General features: G+C 40.2%; 1 protein-coding gene and 2 pseudogenes across 1 annotated transcript; 2 read left to right on the top strand and 1 right to left on the bottom strand.

Moving 5' to 3' along the window:
• The first annotated feature begins 7,030 nt into the window (after nt 1-7,030).
• On the top strand, nt 7,031-13,323 carry LOC121790993 (annotated as a pseudogene).
• Nucleotides 13,324-15,528: 2,205 nt separating this feature from the next.
• Nucleotides 15,529-18,326, top strand: LOC121790995 (probable aminotransferase ACS12). The gene is given in 6 exon segments (XM_042189072.1): nt 15,529-15,685; nt 15,688-15,921; nt 16,015-16,146; nt 17,037-17,197; nt 17,342-18,131; nt 18,133-18,326. Coding segments are annotated over 6 exon segments (1,506 nt in total). The 5' UTR covers nt 15,529-15,553; the 3' UTR covers nt 18,190-18,326.
• Nucleotides 18,327-20,521: 2,195 nt separating this feature from the next.
• On the bottom strand, nt 20,522-21,239 carry LOC121790996 (annotated as a pseudogene).
• Nucleotides 21,240-21,249: the final 10 nt, after the last annotated feature.

Raw genomic sequence — 21,249 nt, 5'->3', positions numbered from 1 at the left:
TTTCTTCGATATTTTGACTGTTATTACTGTGTAAAAATTCGTGAATAAGTGGAGAAATGATAGATAAAAAATAGAGGTGTGGATGTTATGAGGATTGGGGCAAAACTGCACAATCAGTCAAGCTCGGTGTTAGCCGAGCTTAATCGTGCGCGGCAGGGACTGATATACTGTTAGGTGATTGATTGCAGCTCGGTGTTAGCCGAGCTTAATCGTGCTCGGTGATTAGCCGAGCTTAATCGTGCTCGGTGATTAGCCGAGCTTGCTGGTGCTCGGTATTGGCCGAACTTAGTCGAGTTCGGTGTTGGCCGAACTTAGTCGAGTTCGGTGTTGGCCGTTGTTATTAACTGATGCATAGACAAACGTGAGCCGTCGGATGCGATTAGTTAGTTAGCTTAAATGACAGCCGTTGGATTTGTTTTGGTTGTTAGATTAGTGTTATATAGAGTGAATAACCGAGCTGTGCAAGCTGAGTGAGAGAAAAAGATTTTTCGTCCATCAGTTTGTAATCTTCCACAAGAAATTGAATACAAGATTTCCATTAATTCTCCGAGAGTTGTTCTTAGCTTTATTCATTTTCATATCGAGTGTTTGTTCTTCTTGTTCCGGAATCGATCTTGTTGTGATAGCAAGATTGAGTCGCGTATTTGCTACCATTACAAATTGGCGCCGTCTGTGGGAAAACGAAGAAGGACGACGCATTCAACAATGTCTACCACGAAGTTCGACGTTGAGCGGTTCACCGGCGAAAATGATTTCGGCCTGTGGAGATTGAAAATGAAAGCTGTTCTTATGCAGCAAGGAGTCTGGGATTATGTCAAATCCAAGGCGGATGAGGAGGAGATTCAAGGAATGGATGCGGCGAAATCTCAAGAACTGGAATACAAGGCGTATAGCTCGATTGTCTTGTGCCTCAGCGATAGAGTCTTGAGGGAGGTTCAAAAGGAAGATGATGCCGCAGGAGTTTGGGAGAAGTTAGAGAAAATCTATATGGAGAAGTCGATCTCAAATAGATTGCATCTCAAACAAAGGTTATTCAATTTCAAGTTTTCTGACTCCAAGAACTTAGCAGATCAATTAGAAGATTTTCGCAAGTGCATAGATGATCTTGAGAGTGTGGATGATGCCATGAAAGATGAGGATAAAGCTTTGATGTTATTGAATGCTCTGCCTCAGAGTTTTGAGCAATTTAAAGACTCAATACTTCTTGGAAGGGATTCGAAGGTGACTTTAGAGGAGGTATATTCTGCATTAAAGCTGAAGGGAATGCAGAAATCTGTCAGCAAGCAAATCGATCAAGCTGCTGAAAGCCTTAATGTGAAGACTGCATCAAAGAAACAATTCAAATTCAAGAAACCCTCATCTGATAAATGGAGACCACGGGGTGCGAAGGAAGGTGATCAGAAGGAGTCAAGAAGTTGTTTTTGGTGTAAGAAACCAGGACACATCAAGCAAAATTGCTTTGCTTGGAAGAAAAGACAAGCTGAAAATCACAAAGCAGATGGTACAGCAGCTATCACTGAGGAAATTGAAGAGGCAAGAGCTCTCAATGTGGTGGAGGATAGTCCATTATCAAGGCTGTGGATCATGGATTCAGGTTGCAGTTTCCATATGTCCTCCAACCTTGACTGGTTCCAAGATTTAAAGGAATCTGAAGGCTCGGTGTTGCTAGGAGATGATCATGTGTGTGATGTAAGGGGTGTTGGGAACATATGCTTGAGGATGGAAGATGGATCACTGCGAAAGCTTACTGATGTAAGGTACATCCCATCCATCAAGAGAAATTTGATCTCATTGGGACTTCTTGAGAAGATAGGTTATAGATTGACCCTTTATGGTGGAGAAATGCTTGTTACAAAGGATGGCCAGACGATTATGAGAGCTATCAGAAGTAATGTACTCTATTATCTACAAGCTGAGCCTATTGATGGTTCTGCAAATTCAACTCAACAAACCATCAATTGGCATACAAGGCTCGGGCATGTAGGAGTTGCTGGGATGATGCAGTTGGTGAAACAAGGCATAATTCAGATGTCTGAGTCTGATGTACAAAGACACATTGGATCTTGTGAGGAGTGCATACTTGGTAAGAGCAAAAAACTGCCATATGGAGTGGGCAAGCACACATCGAAAGAGCCTCTCCAATATGTTCACAGTGACATATGGGGACCTGCACCAGTGAATAGCCTTGGAGGAGGCAGGTATTTCTTATCCTTTGTTGATGATTTTTCAAGGAAGGTTTGGATAGTAATAATGAAAGACAAGTCAGAAACATTCCAGAGGTTTCAAGAATGGTGTGTAGGTGTTGAGTTGGAGAAAGGAAAGCCATTGAGGTGTCTTAGGACTGACAACGGGCTTGAGTTCTTGTCCCATGAATTTGATGGATTCTGTAAAGATAAGGGGATAAAGAGGCACAGAACAGTCCCTCACAACCCACAACAAAATGGGGTTGCTGAGAGGATCAATAGAACCATTCTTGAAAGGGTGAGGTGCATGTTAATAGCGTCTGGAATGTCTAAACCATTTTGGGTGAAGCAGCCTCTACTGCTGTTGTTTTGATCAATAAATGTCCTTCAGCTGCCATTGAAAATCAGACCCCAGACAGCAAATGGTATGGATCTTATGGGGATTATTCAAAACTGAGGCCATTTGGGTGTAGAGCTTATGCTCACATAAAGCAAGGTAAATTGGAACCTAGAGCTCTCAGGTGTGTAATGATTGGGTATCAGATGGGAGTCAGTGGGTACAGGCTGTGGTGCTGTGAGGAAGGAAACAAGAAAGTGGTGGTTAGCAGAGATGTGATCTTCAAAGAATCTGAAATGCCTTTCCTCAACAAGGATAATCAGAAAGTTCATTTTGAGGTGGAGAACCAGAGAGTAACTACAGATGTAACTCAGACTGATCTAAATGCTACATCTGATGTCAGTGGTGGTGGAGCTTCTGGAATGCAAGCTGAAATCAGAACACCAGAGAGAGTGATTGCTAGAAACAGAGCAAAGAGGAATATTAAGCTCCCTTCTAGATTTAATGATTATGACATGATGCACTATGCACTGGCAGTGGCTGAACAGATGGATTACCATGAACCTTCATCTTATAAAGAAGCAATCAGAAGCCCTGAAAAGGATCAGTGGTTGTTAGCTATGCAAGAGGAGATTGATAGCTTGTATAAAAACCACACATGGATCTTGGTACTGAGGCCTACTGATCAGAAAACAGTAGGGTGCAAATGGATTTACAAAAAGAAGGTTGAGGCCTTCAACAACAACCATATCAGGTTCAAAGCAAGGTTGGTGGCTAAGGGTTCACACAGAGGGAGGGTGTGGATTACAATGAAATTTTCTCACCTGTTGTCAAACACAGCTCCATCAGGCTATTACTTGCTATAGTTGCTCAAAGAGATTGGGAATTGCAACAACTTGATGTTAAAACTGCTTTTCTCCATGGTGAACTTGAAGAAAAAATATACATGGAGCAACCACCTGGTTTTGTGAAGCCAGGAGATGAAAAGAAAGTGTGTTTGCTAAAAAGAAGTCTCTATGGTCTCAAACAAAGCTCAAGGCAGTGGTACCTGAGGTTCAATGTGTTCATGCAGAAGATTGGGTTTGAAAAATCTTTGTATGATCACTGTGTGTTCATCAAGAGAAGAGGTGGAGTTGCTGTAGCATATCTACTGTTATATGTAGATGATATGCTGATCTCTGCAGAGCATAAGGAAGAGGTGGAGTTAGTGAAGGCTGATCTGAAATCTGAATTCGATATGAAAGATCTTGGTGATGCCAAGAAGATTCTTGGGATGGAAATTATCAGAGATAGAGATCACAAGCAGATATGGCTGACTCAAAGGGATTATATCAGTAGTGTGATCAAGAAATTCCAGATGGATCATAGCAAACCAGTGAGCATGCCCCTGAGTTCACAGTTCAAGCTCAGCAGCAATCAAAGCCCTAAAGATGATGAACAGAGAAGAGAAATGGATAAGGTCCCATATGCAAACATAGTGGGGAGTATCATGTACACCATGGTGTGTACAAGGCCAGATATCAGCCAGGCAATAAGTGTTGTGAGCAGGTACATGGCTGATCCGGGTATACAGCATTGGCAAGCTTTAAAATGGATATTAAGGTATCTCAATGGCACTCGGGATTATGGCATACTGTTTGATGGAAGTAAGAATTTTGATACACAGCCTCTATTGGGATATTGTGATTCTGATTTTGCAACTAACATTGACACAAGGAAGTCCCAATCCGGCTATGTTTTCTGCATGTATGGAGCTGCTGTAAGTTGGAAATCGAGTTTGCAATCTGTGGTGGCACTCTCAACAACTGAGGCAGAATATATTTCCATGGCTGAGGCTGTAAAGGAGAGCATGTGGCTGAAAGGAATCTGCTCGGATTTTGGAGTCGATCAAGAAGCTGTGACTGTATTATGTGATTCAAATAGTGCCATATGTCTATCAAAACATCAGACATTCCATGAGAGGAGCAAGCATGTGGATGTTAAGCTTCATTTTGTGAGGGATGAAGTTGAAAAGGGCTCAGTAAAGATTGAGAAAGTAGCTACTGAGCACAATGCTGCTGATATGCTAACAAAGGTGTTACCCGGACTTAAGTTGAAGTATTGCATGGATTTGGTGAATCTGATTCAGCTGGAGTGATTGTGGAAGATGGATATGCTCTGTGGATTGTCCAGTTGTGTCCCAAGGTGGAGATTTGTTATGAGGATTGGGGCAAAACTGCACAATCAGTCAAGCTCGGTGTTAGCCGAGCTTAATCGTGCGCGGCAGGGACTGATATACTGTTAGGTGATTGATTGCAGCTCGGTGTTAGCCGAGCTTAATCGTGCTCGGTGATTAGCCGAGCTTAATCGTGCTCGGTGATTAGCCGAGCTTGCTGGTGCTCGGTATTGGCCGAACTTAGTCGAGTTCGTGTTGGCCGAACTTAGTCGAGTTCGGTGTTGGCCGTTGTTATTAACTGATGCATAGACAAACGTGAGCCGTCGGATGCGATTAGTTAGTTAGCTTAAATGACAGCCGTTGGATTTGTTTTGGTTGTTAGATTAGTGTTATATAGAGTGAATAACCGAGCTGTGCAAGCTGAGTGAGAGAAAAAGATTTTTCGTCCATCAGTTTGTAATCTTCCACAAGAAATTGAATACAAGATTTCCATTAATTCTCCGAGAGTTGTTCTTAGCTTTATTCATTTTCATATCGAGTGTTTGTTCTTCTTGTTCCGGAATCGATCTTGTTGTGATAGCAAGATTGAGTCGCGTATTTACTACCATTACAGTGGAAATAGCACTTTTACTTGCATAAAACTAGACTAGGCCCCGCTAAAGCTCTTCCTTGCTCCACGCGCCGATGAGAGAGTGCATGTGGTGCGTGGTTTGATATACTAGTAACTCAATTATTATTTATAACGTCAACTTCAATTTCACTAACTTTTTTCTCCCTTTTATTTTATTAATTATACGTTAAAATACGTGTCTATTACAAGTTTATCAATTTTTTCGGGATGAAGGGAGTATTGCGGTAAATGGTACTCCACGCGTCCCACCATAAATAACTCGTATTTTTGGGATTGTTTAACTTAAAATGAGTTATTTCCTAATTTTAGCAAAAAAATACTACTAGTAATTAGAGCATCCACAATGGATGACACCAGAAACATTCTCTTTCCATGCTGGAACATTAATTTACACTATTTATTATTCAGTTTTTAAAATGAAAACACGAGACAATATATAATACCAAAGTATTTCATTAAAATTTAAAAATATTTAAATATATATTTGTGCATAGAATATTTATTGATTAAGGAATTCCACCAATTTTATTTAGTCAAAGAAACCATTAATTATGGAAATTATTAAATAAGAAATAAATTAAAAAACATTAATTAATGAAATCAACTTTTAGTAATTAAGAAATTAAAAATTTTAATTAAGGATGCCATTAATTAGGTATTAAAATCATTAAATCCAAAAACTGTTTTATTTCATTTCTTCCTTCTTTCTTTTTCTCAAAAAAAAAACAACAATAGCATTTTTTTCAATAATCATTGTACATCGCGCCTTCAGCCCCCACAACGGACTTCATGAGTGGTCGCGCCTCTAGCAGCGCCCATCGCGCGTCTCTCTCTAGGCATGGAGCCAGTCGCTCGACCATCCCCATCCACCCGCAACTCAACGAAGGGTAACTACCAATATGAAAACACATAACAAAAGGGTAATTATCAATATTAGAGCATCCGCAGCGGTGCTCGCTGCGACGGACGACGTCCGTGCCGCTAAGCAGTCGACGTGGCGCGTTTCTATTCGCCAATGGATTATCCGTTGGAATTATTTTTTTAAGAGATGGTTAAGGGACGGATAAGAGATAGAGGGTTGTAGGTTCCGTCCCTTAGTTAAGAAATGAAGTAAAAAAGTACAGTGAGACCATGAATAATAATTTAAGGGACGGATAAGAGAAAAATAGTATAGATGAACCTTATATCTTAATCCCATTATCGTTTCAATACTCAAACCATCTGAATCCCATATTCCAAGTTGCGATTTTGAAACCATAATTGCAGAATTTCCAAAGAAAAAAGATGATTAAGAGCGGCGCGTGGATATGTAGATAGTAAAAGTGAGTAATGAAAAAAGTGTAGCCTCTTTGGGAAACGGCAGTACGGCTGACGGCCGCTGCTACACATCTCACATCCTTTTAGTGTCCACTATGGCATGGACGCGGCTATAGCCGCGTCCACGGCGGGCGGCGGGCCGGTTATAGTGGAGGGCGCGGGCGGACGGCGAAATCGGGGCGGTAGGGGGGCGGACGCGGGATAGCCGCGTTCGGGGCGAGCCCGCGGCTGGGTGAGATGGAGGAAGAATGGGTGGGGCGATGGCCGCGGCGCCCTATAGTGTGGAAACGGGGCGGATGCGGGCGCCGCGGCGGTTGGCGGCTGTGTGAGAAGGGGGGGCGCCGCGGCGGTTGCCATAGTGGACGCCTAACGTCGCTTCACCGCCGTTTCCTCTCTCTCATAATACTCCATTTTCTCTCTCCTCATAACGCATCGTCCTAGCTTTTAACAGTACTACACTGCCACCCCTGCTTGCTGTGTGCTGTTGCCAAACATTTAACTCTCTCTCTCTCCCTTCCCTAATTGCTTCTGCTCCTCTGCCTTCCATATCACGCCAAACGCCTGCTTCTTTTCTCCCTCTCTCTCATAACACATATTCCTACATTCACTGCCACCAATATCACGATTCAGCTATCAAGAGAGATGAATGACAAGACCAACTAAAGTGGAATTCCGCTCCAAGACTCCTTTTTTGAGCTCCTCTCCTGTGGGTTTGAAGGAAAGAAGATGAAAATGGAAGAGGGTTTTTCCCTCCGTTTTGCACCTGTCGTCTTCTTACTACTTCTGTTTCCTCTCGCTTCTTCATCTCTCAGCGATGAAGGTATCCATTTTTTTAACATTCACATTTTTTTGGTGGGTGTTTGTTTTGTCCTTGAGATTCTCATTTTGAAGAATGTGACTTTTGGCCTTTTGCTGCTGCGCCCATTGTTCGTTTTCAAAATAGTTTGCCAATTTTAGAAAGTTTTGATTTTTGGCATCTAAGCTGGAAAAGGGTGTGCTGACTGTTTTGATCTAAATGATGAAGCTGGGCTTTTCTTGCTCTCTTCAGCTTTCAAACTTTTTCATGTTTCTTGGTTTCTCAGAGAAAAATCATTTAGTACTTTTCTGGGTTTTCTTAGATAGCTGGAATTCAATTCTGCAGAAATATTAAAGGAAAAGAACTAAATTTCCTTTTTTTTTGTGTATAATTTTAAAACAATGTCACCCTCCCTTCTTCTTGTGAAATGTGCGTGTGATATCCATGTTGGGACGAAGCAGAATTTAACGACCATCATCACAATACTGTATTTGGGGAGAATCTCGAAAAAGGCGTTTCCTATGTTTACTTTTTTTATTTTACTATTCTGTAATCATTTTTGCTATTTGTCATGCTTACTTTTTTTAATTGTTAAATAATGATGGCGATAGGCAAAGCTTTGATGGCGATCAAATCTTCCTTCAGCAACGTGGCCAATGTGCTGCTGGACTGGGATGAAGTGCACAATGATGATTTCTGCTCATGGAGAGGTGTATCTTGTGGGAATCTCACCACGTCTGTTGTTGCTCTGTATGTCCCTTTACCTCCTTTTTTGATTCCTGACTCATACTTGGTTGTAGTTGGTTTAGTTTCAGCAAATTACTTTCTTGATTTTGCTTAACCATAGCTTCTATTATGGTGTTTTGGATGAAGGAATCTGTCAAATCTAAACCTGGGTGGGGAAATCTCACCTGCCATTGGAGATTTGAGGAATCTTGAGTCTATGTAAGTGTTTAATCCAATAGCTTGTTTGTTTCTCTTACCTTTCTTGTCTTGTTTTGTCTTGGCTTCATTCTTACTTGCATTTTTTTGGCAGAGATCTTCAAGGAAACAAATTAACAGGTCAAATCCCGGATGAGATTGGAAATTGTGTCTTGCTTGAACTTATGTAAGCGTTGTGTTGGTCTTCCTTGTGTGGTATGGTTGCCATTGAAAGAATCTAGATGATGTATATTGTTTTTAATTATATCTTGGCAGTGATGTGTCTGAAAACTTGCTGGAAGGAGACATTCCCTTCTCGATCTCTAAGCTTAAGCAGCTTGAGCTATTGTGAGTTATATACGTGCTTTGTGCTATTTCTGATGAAGTTGTTAGTTGTTTAGCTTGATGTGCGAATTATGTACCCGTGTCAGGAACTTGAAGAACAACCAGCTTACTGGTCCAATTCCTTCGACACTAACCCAAAATCCTAATCTGAAAACTCTGTAAGTTTACTGATTGCCATCCTTGTAAGAAGTAGGCATAGTTAGTGTTTTCTGACTGTTTGTTGTGTTGGATTCAAGTGATCTTGCTCAAAACCAGCTTACAGGCGAGATACCAAGGCTAATTTACTGGAATGAAGTGCTGCAATATCTGTAAGTAATGCAACTGGATTTGCTAATCGTCAACCTAATTGTGAAAAAGAGTGCCTGTGTACTAACATGTTATTTTGCTCACTGCAGTGGTTTACGAGGAAACATGCTGACGGGAACATTGTCCCCCGACATGTGCCAACTGACTGGCCTTTGGTATTTGTAAGTGCTCTTCATTCTTCTGTACTGAACTTACACTTTTAACATATGAATGAATTTTGCTGCAATCTTATGCTCGTCTATCTGTAGCGATGTTAGAGGCAATAATCTCACTGGGGCTATACCCGGCAATATTGGTAACTGCACAAGCTTTGAGATTCTGTGAGTATAATTATGATTGTTCCTTTTAAGCCTCTGTTGTTCAACTCTAATGTCTTATACCTTTGCATATTAGGGATATATCTTACAATCAGATCACTGGTGATATTCCATACAATATCGGATTTTTACAAGTGGCTACGCTGTAAGTTAACTGATTGACTTAACCTTGTATCCGGTGAATGATTTCTTGCTAGTTTTTATGGTGTTAAGGTCGAGATTGATGTAGCACGGATGCCATGGACAGGTCTTTACAGGGAAACATGCTGACGGGAGCGATCCCTGAGGTTATCGGCCTGATGCAGGCTCTTGCTGTCTTGTAAGCATACTGCTCATCTCTTGTTGAATGGTTTTCTAAGAGTTATCACAAGCATACATGAAATAATCGTCTCGCTTACTTTTTTCAGGGATTTAAGCGAAAATGAATTAGTTGGACCAATTCCACCAATTCTTGGCAACCTCTCTTACACAGGAAAACTGTTAGTCTGAATTTTTTTATTGATTACTATGATTTTGTTTTATTCATCAGCTCTTCTTTGAATGGTCTCTAAGGATCCAATTGTTCTACTTTCAGGTATCTTCATGGCAACAAACTTACTGGTCCAATACCTCCCGAGCTGGGAAATATGACAAAGCTTAGTTATTTGTAAGTTCTTGACTTAGTAAGCTGTTGTTACATAGCAGTTTTTGTGGCTTGATGCTAATATGGCTCATTTTGAAGGCAATTGAATGATAACCAGCTGACCGGAGGTATTCCATCTGAGCTTGGGAAACTGGAACAGCTTTTTGAACTGTGAGTCACTGTACCCTTTTTACCTTCAATCAATCATACAAGTGCTGAATGTTTTAGTTACTTCCATCAGAAATCTGGCCAACAACAACCTTGAAGGTCCCATTCCAGAAAATATAAGCTCTTGCACGGCATTGAATCAGTTGTAAGATGTCTACTTATTCTCCAGAAGTTACTTCTCAGATGTGTTTGCCTTTTTTGGTTTTGCTAACTCTAATCTTTGCAGCAATGTGCAAGGAAACCAACTAAATGGATCCATTCCCTCGGGCTTGAAGCATTTAGAGAGCCTCACATACCTGTACTTTCTACCTATTCCCTGGCTTGTTGCCCTTAGCACTCTATTGCACACATGACTGGAATAAATTGTTTCTTCTTGATCGGCAGGAATCTGTCTTCCAACGAATTCAGAGGCAGCATTCCAGTTGAGCTGGGGCACATAATCAATCTTGATACATTGTAAGATCTTCAAAATATTCTACATTGTAAGTTTAATAACTAATAACATGATCGTATCGTATGACTTTCTTCTGTTTTTCCTTTCCTTAGGGATCTTTCGAGCAACAACTTCACAGGAACTATTCCTGCCTCCGTTGGTGACCTCGAGCATCTCCTTACTCTGTAAGACTGATGTGCTTTACAGTGTTGATTACATTCATTTGCTCCTGGAAAATATGTAATTGTATGCTTTTCACTGTAGGAATTTAAGTTATAATCATCTAACCGGACCCATTCCTGCGAGTTTAGCAATCTTAGAAGCATTCAGACCATGTGAGACACCTTCCTAGTCAGCTTACCTATAGTAAATATATCATAATTTTCTCATAATTCATTCATTGTGTAGGGATATGTCATTCAACACGTTGTCGGGTAGCATCCCCGAAGAGTTGGGCCAGCTGCAGAACTTAGCCTCTCTGTATGTTGATGGTTTTTGAGTTGGTCCTCTTTAATAAGTTCCATTTATGCTTACTTATGAACACAATTTCCTCTGAGATACAGAATACTGAACAACAACCATCTCAGTGGAAAGATCCCAGAACAACTAAGTAACTGCTTGAGCCTCGATAAGCTGTGAGTCCCGCTGTGGCTAAGAGCAACGTCTTCGTTTAAACCAGCCATTCCTTCGGTAGCTAATGATACGTTTTTCGGTCTGTTGCAGGAATATTTCATACAACAACATTAGTGGGATTGTTCCTTCTGGCAGAAACTTCTCTCGTTTTTCACCTGACAGGTAGACATCAAAATCCTATTTCATGTACGTTTATTCCATTGCTGTTGTTTTCTTATGATCGCTGCTGAACTCAGCTTCATTGGGAACGCCTTACTCTGCGGTCACTGGTTGGGCTCGATATGCGATCCGTACCCCTCTAAAGCTAAAGGTTCTGTATGATATCTTACTAAGCCTTGATTGCCTGATACTTGATCTCTATTTGAATTCTTGGATTCTGATTTGAGTTGCTAATGTCTCGATTCAGCTGTATTTTCACGAACTACGGTTGTATGTATCGTGCTGGGGTTTATCGCATTGTTATCCATGGTGCTAGTAGCTATATACAAGTCCAACCAACCTAGGCAGTTCATAAAGGGCTCCAAGAACTCACTGCAAGGTTTATGCATATTTTCTTGTTTTTCGCCCTTTTCTCTCATATATTCACACCTTCTCTCTCCGTGATCAGGTTCGTCGAAGCTCGTTGTCCTTCACATGGACATGGCGATACACACATATGAGGATATAATGAGGCTCACAGAGAATTTGAATGAGAGATACATCATAGGATATGGAGCTTCCAGCATAGTATACAAATGTGTGTTGAAGAATTCCCGACCTATTGCAATTAAGCGACTCTACACGCAGTTTCCTCATGACTCTCGTGAGTTCGAGACTGAGTTAGAAACAGTTGGAAGTATAAGGCACAGGAACCTTGTCACCTTGCACGGTTACTCCCTCTCCCCCCAAGGAAACCTCCTCTTCTATGATTACATGGACAATGGCTCTCTCTGGGATCTTCTTCATGGTTCGTGCGTTTCCTTTTCATTTCACCTTCATTTCAGTCCTCGTTTGGAGATAATCTTTATAGGCCTAAGCTCGGGAAATGCATTCACATAGCAGGTCATTCCAAGGTGAAACTGGACTGGGAGACGCGTCTGAGGATTGCTGTTGGAGCTGCGCATGGACTTGCTTACCTCCACCATGACTGCAACCCGAAGATCATCCACAGGGACGTCAAGTCTTCCAACATCCTACTCGATGACAACTTTGAAGCTCATCTATCCGATTTTGGAATTGCAAAATGCCTCCCCACGGCCAAAACTCATGCTTCGACCTATGTTCTTGGGACAATAGGCTACATTGACCCCGAGTATGCCAGGACGTCTAGGCTGACTGAGAAGTCGGATGTCTATAGCTTTGGCATCGTTCTTTTGGAGCTCCTGACCGGAAAGAAGGCTGTAGACAACGACTCCAATTTACATCAGCTGGTAAAAAAACTCTTCAACCTTCCATTTTTTGTGTAGCCTTCCTTTCATATGCTATAACTGTGTGGAGGGCTTCAGGTTCTCTCCAAAGCAGACGACAACACGCTGATGGAGGCCGTGGACCCTGAGGTGTCTGTCACGTGCATGGACTCTTCCCACGTGAGGAAAGCCTTCCAGCTGGCGCTGCTCTGCACGAAGCGCCACCCATCCGAGAGGCCCACTATGCACGAGGTGGCTAGAGTCCTCGTCTCGCTGCTCCCGCTGCCTCCTCCCAAGAAGCCTTGCGCTGCCACCACGCCTCCTAAAAGCATCGACTATGCCAAGTTCGTGGTAGGCAAGCCGCAGACTCCTCAGCAGCAGCACGAGGTCTCAAACTCCTCCTCGGACCCTCAGTGGTTTGTGAGGTTCGGAGAGGTGATCTCGAAGAACACTTTGTAAGTTTTTGGCTGGTGGTTTTGTGATATGATTAGATGCAACAAATTGAAATGGAGTTGAAGAAGGGATTCCCAATTTTGTTCCCTCAGTTTGATGGATTGGAAGGGAAGGAAATGGCGTATGTTTTAACAATAGGAGATCAAAAATTTGTTACTTTGTTGCTCCAAAAATTATGTACTATACTATTGTTTTAGTTTTAGTTTTATGTTTGGACTGTTTTGATATGGAAATCTTTAAGGATGTAGGCATGCAGTTTGTCCATATTTGTATTGCTGCCACTAATTAATGCTAATCACATGAATTTCGCCTCTTATTTTATTTCTTTCTCGATTTTAATTAGTTGTGCTGCATTTACTTTTAGGATATATATATATTATTTGGTATAAAGAATTTAATGCGTTGTAATTTCAAATTTATGCAGTTACATTTGAAGTTATAATATATACTAATATAGTATGAATTTAAATTATTATTCATTAAAATTAAACACTTAATCATACAAAATTAAATTCTACTTCAAATTTTTATGATTTGTAAATCTAAAAGTTAAGCAAAATTTGTCTCTATTCGTAGTGCAGGCACTTAATTATCCCATTTAAAATATAATTAGTGTGAATAACATTCTAATTACTTTAATTAATTAGGAACATAAAAGTCTTATTTGCTTTTATATAACTCACATTATTTTAAATATTATATATTTTGAGTAGTACTTCATCCGTCCCACTTTAGGAGTCCCAGTTGAGTTTGGCACGATTTTAAGAAATGTAAAGAAAATTGGTGGAAAAAAGATAGTGGAATGTGATCATATTTTTTTATATTAGTTTTATTTTATAATAAAACATGAGTGGAAAAAGTTAATGGAATGTGAGGTCTAATACCATTTATGGAATATTTCAACCGGGACTTCTAAAGTTGGACACCCAAAAATGGTGAACCGGAACTCCTAAAGTGGGATGAAGAGAGTACTATGTTTGTTTAGATGCAGTTTTTGGAATGTATTTAGGGGATAATTACACTATACATACAAAATATTTTACCAATATTTCAAATTTGTACAAAAAGTTTTAAGTTTACATATATCATACAAAAAGTTTAATTAGTGTTTTAAATTGATACATTCCGTTTAAATCATTTAACACCGTTAACCTTTTATTATTTTATACAAAAATTATGCCAGTAATAAAAAAATCATTACTTTTCTTAATTGTTGCCGAATTTAGCGTGCTAAATGAAAATGATCCTGGGCATGTCCTTCCAAATTATGTTTTTGTGATTTGTTGTTCATTAGTCTTCTTCCTGTTTCCTTTTTGGGGGTGTGTGTGAATGTTGGAGACGGTAGGTGTAGAATACGTGAACCCTAGCCGTTTTCCCCTTTAATCCCCCATCAAAATCGCGTTTTTGGCAAAAGAATACGCCAAAACAACGTACCCGGCCGGGTGGTATTATAAAGGGTAAAAATCATCCGACCGAGTGATGATTTTCGACCAGTTTCTGACCCTTTCAGCGCAGAAACACCGTACCCGGCCGGGTTAATTTACAGGGTAAAAATTTACCCGGCCGCGTGAAAGTTTCTAGAACGCGCAGTGTTCTTATAACGACCATAACTTCTTCTATAAACTCCGATTGAAGCGTGCGAGATACCCACGCGAAGCTCTTTCAAAGACAAAGAGATTGATATGCATTTGGGGCTGATTGGAGTTCAAAATCTCCAGTAAAAATGGTCTCAAACCAAGGCTGCTGCACATCCACATATTTTATACATTTTTCTACACATTCTTAACAAAATGGTCAACATACCAACATAATAGAGAAATAGATATAAACACGCCCAATAATAGACAAAATATGATTAAATTCATACAAAATCATTCTCTAAAATCATGTAAAATCCAAGTATGTCAATGCTAGAGAAACAACAAAATTTTCGGTATCTAAATGCAACCAGCAAGCAACTAGCTCAGTGTGTACTAAAGGAATTTCCATGAATCCATACAGATGGAGATGCTGATGAAAAGTTGCATTAACTAATGAAAAAGTTATTGAGGAATTTCTACTAGTTAACATAATAACTAAACCAATTGTGCTAGGTAATATATAGAGAAAGAATAAAAAATTAATTAAAGTTAACTGTATTAAATGATTTAGACGGAGGGTTAAACTTTTTGTATGATATATGTGAACTTAAATTTTTTTATATTAATTTAAAATATTGGTAAAACTTTGGTGCTTGATTTGATTGATTAGATAAAACTGCAATTTGCATATTCTACAAGTTTGATCTATTTAATTTTGGGATAATACTTAATAGTATTAAGAGGCTAATTTTGGCAACATGAGACGAAGGGAAGAGGGCTTAGATGTCATCTCACAAAGCAAAGAGCAAAAGATTCCAAAACGAATCCCATCTCTCCTCTTCACTCAAGCAAATCACCACCTCAAACTTCACGAAAAACACACTACACTCACTGACTCACCGCCGTCGCCGCGGCCGCCTTCACATGACACAAACCCCTCCAACGACGAATCACGCCCCACCCGCACCGGCATGAGGCTCATCGTCCCGCTGCAGGGCGTCGTCCAAGGCCGCGGCGGCATCCTCCTCGGCTCCCTCATCCCCTGCGCCCTCTTCTACTTCCTCCAATTCTACCTCAAGCGCAACCGCTCCCCTCCCCGCCAAACCCCCCTCCCTCCCGCTCCGCCTCCTCCTCCGACCTCCCCCGCTCCTCCTCCCGCCCTAATTTGCTCTCCCGCGGCGCCTCCATGGGCCGCGTCCAGCTCTCCGCCAGGGCTAATCACGTCGCCAAGGCGAACGAATCGCCCTACTACATTGGCTTGGATCGCGTCAGGGAGGACGCCTATGATGAACTCACCAATCCCGACGGCGTTATCCAGCTCGGCCTCGCCGAAAATAGGGTAAAAATGAACGATTTGTTTCCCAATTTGGGGGTAATTTGTTGATAATTTGCTTTGATACTGATTTATTTTGCTGTTGGAATGGCTGTGAAGTTGTCATTGGATTTGATTGAGGAGAGGCTTTCGAAGAATTTGGCCGATTTGATGTCCGGAGCAGGCGGCCATCCCGGACTGAGGGGAATCGCGACGTACCAGCCATTTGATGGATTGTTGGAGTTCAAAATGGTAAGGGAAATGCCACTACATTGTTAGCTTTTGTGTTTGCTTGATTAGTACTCTGAATTACTTAGCCGTTTAGATTGGAGTAATCGTAGACAAATACGAATATGTATGCGTTCAAACACATATACACACTCTGTTAATCAAACTCACTGGAGATAGCATGAAGGATATGATTTGTAATGGTTGCATTGATCACAATAAATCTCTTGAGCTGCATAAAAGGAAAGTTGAAATTTTGCAGCTTACACGGGACGGTTACTTAAGTGAATATTTTTCGTTGGCTGCTGTTGTAGTGCCATGGATGAAGTTTGTCTGGACTAGATGACGGATATGGACTTTGGAAAATTGAAATTTTGTTAGCTGCTTTATTCTAAGAATACCGAATTGGCTTGTGTTTGCTGCTTTTCGGAGTGGTTTGTTAAGTGCTGTAGTCACTGATGCGTGTTTAAATCTGTGTGTGTGGAGAAGCACGGAGAAACTAAGTATCTTTGCCTCCACATTGAAGCAACAATGTCTCAGAAGTAATAAATGTTTGCCTAGTGTAAGTATAAGACTATTTAGTTCATAATAATTCATCAACCATAGATAATTTGTTTTTCCTGTTTTGTTCAGTTGCAAAAAAGAAGGATCTTAAGAGAAATTTTGAGATGTAAAATAATGAGTTAATTGTGGTGATCTATAGTAGGTACTTTCGTTGACATGTTATCTGGTTTTACGAATTATTCTCGGAACATATTAGTACATCGTAATCTTAGAGATTGTATGTCAAAGTATCTGTTCCATGATTCAGTCATTTTGTTCGTTTATTTGTTCAGTGTATTTAGGGAACTATGTTCTTTATTGATCCATACGCCTTTGCCTTTTTCTTAAAATATATTATTCAAATATTGCAGGCAATGGCTGATTTTATGACAGAAGCTATGGGAAACGAAGTATCTTTCGACCCTTTAAAAATGGTTTTAACTTCTGGTGGGACTCCCGCACTTGAGATACTAAGTTTCTGTCTAGCTGATCCCGGAAATGCATTCCTTGTCCCCGCACCGTATTATCCCGGGTATTACAAGAAACCTTTTATTCTAATATTTGACCCAAGCACCATTTTTTAACGTTACATTCCAATAGTAAATTTTTGTCTTCTGTTTATGTGCCTCTTGATGTTGTTTTGCGTTATATGCTTATTACTTACCATTATATGCAGATTCGATAGGGACCTGAAATGGCGAACAGGGGTCGAACTAATTCCTGTTCACTGTCGTAGTTGTGATAATTTCGCATTAAGCATCACAGCTCTTGAACAAGCATTTAACCAGGCAAGGAAGCGGGGTCAAAAAGTCCGTGGAATTCTCATATCAAATCCATCAAACCCTGTTGGGAACATGCTGAATCCTTACGACATCCTAGACTTCGCCAGAGAGAGGAACATCCATATCATATCAGACGAAATCTTTGCTGGCTCAACGTATGGGAATGAAAAGTTTGTGAGCATGGCTGAGATAGTCGACTCAGAAGATGCTTTCAAGGACAGGGTTCATATTGTGTACGGACTTTCCAAAGATCTCTGCATCCCGGGTTTTAGAGTTGGGGTTATATATTCCTTCAATGAAAATGTTCTGAAAGCGTCCAAGAAATTAACCAGATTTTCGTCAGTTTCAACTCCAACACAGCAGATTCTGGCACCGATGCTCTCAGATAAAAGATTCATCCAGGAATACATCAATACGAACAGGCAAAGGATACGGTCCATGTATGATTTAGTCGTTTCGGGTTTGAAAGAGCTGGGACTAGAGTGCACGGAAAGCAGTGGTGGCTTATATTGCTGGGTTGATATGAGCAAATTAATCAGTCCTTATAACGAGAAAGGGGAGCTTGATCTGTGGGATAAGCTCTTAAATACAGCCAAGATCAACGTTACACCCGGGTCGGCTTGTCACTGTATCGAGCCGGGATGGTTTAGATTTTGTTTTACGACGTTAAGAGTAAACGAGGTTACCTTTAGTCATGGAACGTATACGTAAAGTTGTTGAGATATGTAAACCTTCTGTATAAAACTTATGCTATTGTTTTCTAATTGGCCAGATTTAGCCATAGTTGAAATGCAGGAGCTACCTTCTTTGGGAGTTAAGTTTGCATACATATGATTGTTCTATTTCTAACTGGAGTTATCAATATTTCCTTTGATGAAACATTATATGGATATTGGCTGGGATAAACGAAAAGTGTGGGCAAAATCTAGTATTTTTTCCAAATTTTAGAAGTGGTAAAAAAATCATTAAATTCACCACTTTTGGTATTCATGTGCATTGCCAAATCCGATGCATGACAATTTCCACTACAGTAGTTATACAGAAGCTAGGAAATAATTGTTTTAACTTTATATATCTTGAATTCTCTACAATGGAGATTATGTATAGTCTAGCGACACATGAGCGAGCCCCAAGTAAATGGGCCTCTTTTCCCCTATTAGTATGATTTAATTAATTCATAATCTAACTATAATTAATTAAGTCATTATTCCAATTTAGTCCATTATCTTTCAATCGGACTAGTATTAGATATATAAATTCCAAATTTGAATCCTTGAGCACATCAATAATCAATAACGCACATAAAGTCTGACCCCAGGTCTCTGTTATCGACTATAATAAAATCAAAGTCCGTACTAAACCCATAAACTGTACTGACTTCGTAACTTGATATGTGGACGTTTACGTGAATTCGGTTAAACAAACCTTTACATGAAATTTATGCGATATCCCTTCACTCATAACACATTCAATTAAGCCTAAGATTTGTCGATGCGGCGTATGCAGGAGAAAGTTGGGAGTGCTGCATCACGTGTGCCGATGTGTGCATGGGTGCACCTTTGATTACAAGGGAGCTGGGAAGATCACTATTCACAAACAAAACCCTACTTGTAAATCTGATAAATCACACGTAGGATTTGACCCTTTCTTTTTATGTTTTTCTAATTTTTTTTCATATTTTTTTAGTAGAAAAATTGGTCCGGAAAAACCATGAAGTTTGGTTTGTTTGTATTATTCCACTAGTGAGTATTTCCACCTCTCATATGTGGATGTCACTATACAACATTTTTTGGTTGAATAATGGAAAACAATGGTGGGTGAAATTTCATGATTTTAAAATCGGCTGATTTTTAAGTTATGGGATAAAACAGAATTTGACTCAACTTTGAATGATTTTCCCTTTTTGTTTACCTATTGATATATATTTGGATTTGTGATTGAGGCTTTTGTTTTCAAGAACCTCTTATTTTTGTGATAGTAAATGTTATTTGTTCTATATGCTTCAATCCCTTTAATTATGAGTTTTTTTTTACTATGTTGGTGATTGTTTAGTTCTATATATGCTTTAATCCCTCAACTATGCTTTAATCCCTCAACTTTAATTATGAGCTTTTTACTATGTTGGTGATTATTTGTTCGTGTTGTTGCGATAATGACATGACATGGTAGGGGCAAAAGACCAATATGATTTGATAAACACGGTAGGCTTTGAATAATAAAAATGAATCCTAATAATATGTTAACAAGAATAATAGATATTTACATTATTATGATGTTGCATAATTTACCGAATTAAAAAAAGTACAATGATTCGAACGAAAATAAATTTCATTTTGTTAAGTTCAATTATAAGTATATTTAATGATTTTTTTAAATTACTTACACGCTCACTATAAGAAGACAACCATTTGATCCATATCAATATATTTATATTTTTATGTATGTATTAAATGGTTGTAAAGGAATAATTGAATATGCATGATCGACAAAATAGAAATTAAAAGGCATTTCTTAACCTTTTTCAAATTTTAAGATTCCTAAAGGGAACTAAAAAGAAGCAAAACTTTTCATTAATTCTTCCATATATCCAAAAGTGAAGGCCCATTTAGCTCATGCGCACATGCTTATATGGCTGGCCACCATCAATCCCTTGAAAAATGCACCCTCAATATTCAATGTATTATCAACCTAATCTTCAACAAAATTCAAGAAACCCAAGCCACACCAACAACCATATAATACCTTTGATATTTAATTTTGTCCATCATATTTATACACATATGTTCTCAAATCATTCAATAGTCCATCCAAATATGGATCCCATTGCTCCACGTCTCGTACTCCCTCCGTCCCATTCAAAATGATCACTTTCTTGAATAATGATACACGAAGAAAAATGCTTCTACTAGCAAAATGTGACATTATGTAAATCTTGAATGAGAAGAAGGGAGTAATACTGATTGCATGCGCAAGAAGAATATGTTCACATGGAACTGCAAATGTACGATCTTTTTCTTTTCTTTTTTTCCAAAAAACATTTACAAGAACAATACTATATTACAATACAGATCAGGGGTTAGAACCAACACTATCCTCACAGATCTGCAGGAATCAACCAGAGTTAATTTAATACAAAAATTCAAGAAACAAGCAAGCAATCTAGTTGAAGTTGCTGCAATGGAAAATGGCCTTAGCATTCATCTCCCTCTCAAATCTCCAATATAATTGAGGCCGACAAGAAGCTCGGTAATGGCGGCTTCTGTCTTTTGCTGGTTTGCAAAGTAAAGCGTCTGAAGCAAAAGCACATTAGTTGCTGGGACCAGATTCTGCTGCTCCACGCTCCTCTCGCTCTGCCACTTGATCATGTTGTGTGCGAGCGGCGACAGCCACCCGAGGATCTTGTGCAGCGCCTCCCTCCACTCGTCCGCGAGCCCGGGTCGCTCGCGGTGAACCCCACCCCCTTCAGCCGCCCCCTCAGCGCGAAGCGCGCACGCTGCTCGGGAGCAGCGAGTAGAGGTCGTCCCTCGCGTCGACCCCCACCAGCTGCGGCGACCTGATCATCTTCTCCATCACGATGATCAGGTTCGCGTAGTGGATGGCCAGCGCCGCCGCGCCGAGCGTGGTGGCCGGCGGCTTCAGGACCTCCGAGTTGACCTCGAAGAATTTTAATTGGGAGGATTTCATAAGAGGCCCGGACGCGAAGAGGTTAGGGTTTTCAGAGGGGTGGACGAGGGCGGACGAGGACGAGGAGATGCTCCGCGGGAGCGACACGACTCCGAAGACGAGCTTCATCCTGGCGAGA

Source organism: Salvia splendens, unplaced genomic scaffold (assembly GCF_004379255.2).
Source record: "Salvia splendens isolate huo1 unplaced genomic scaffold, SspV2 ctg699, whole genome shotgun sequence".
NCBI lineage: Eukaryota > Viridiplantae > Streptophyta > Magnoliopsida > Lamiales > Lamiaceae > Salvia > Salvia splendens.
The sequence above is the reverse complement of the archived record's forward strand: the minus strand, read 5'-3'. Positions and strand labels throughout refer to the sequence as shown.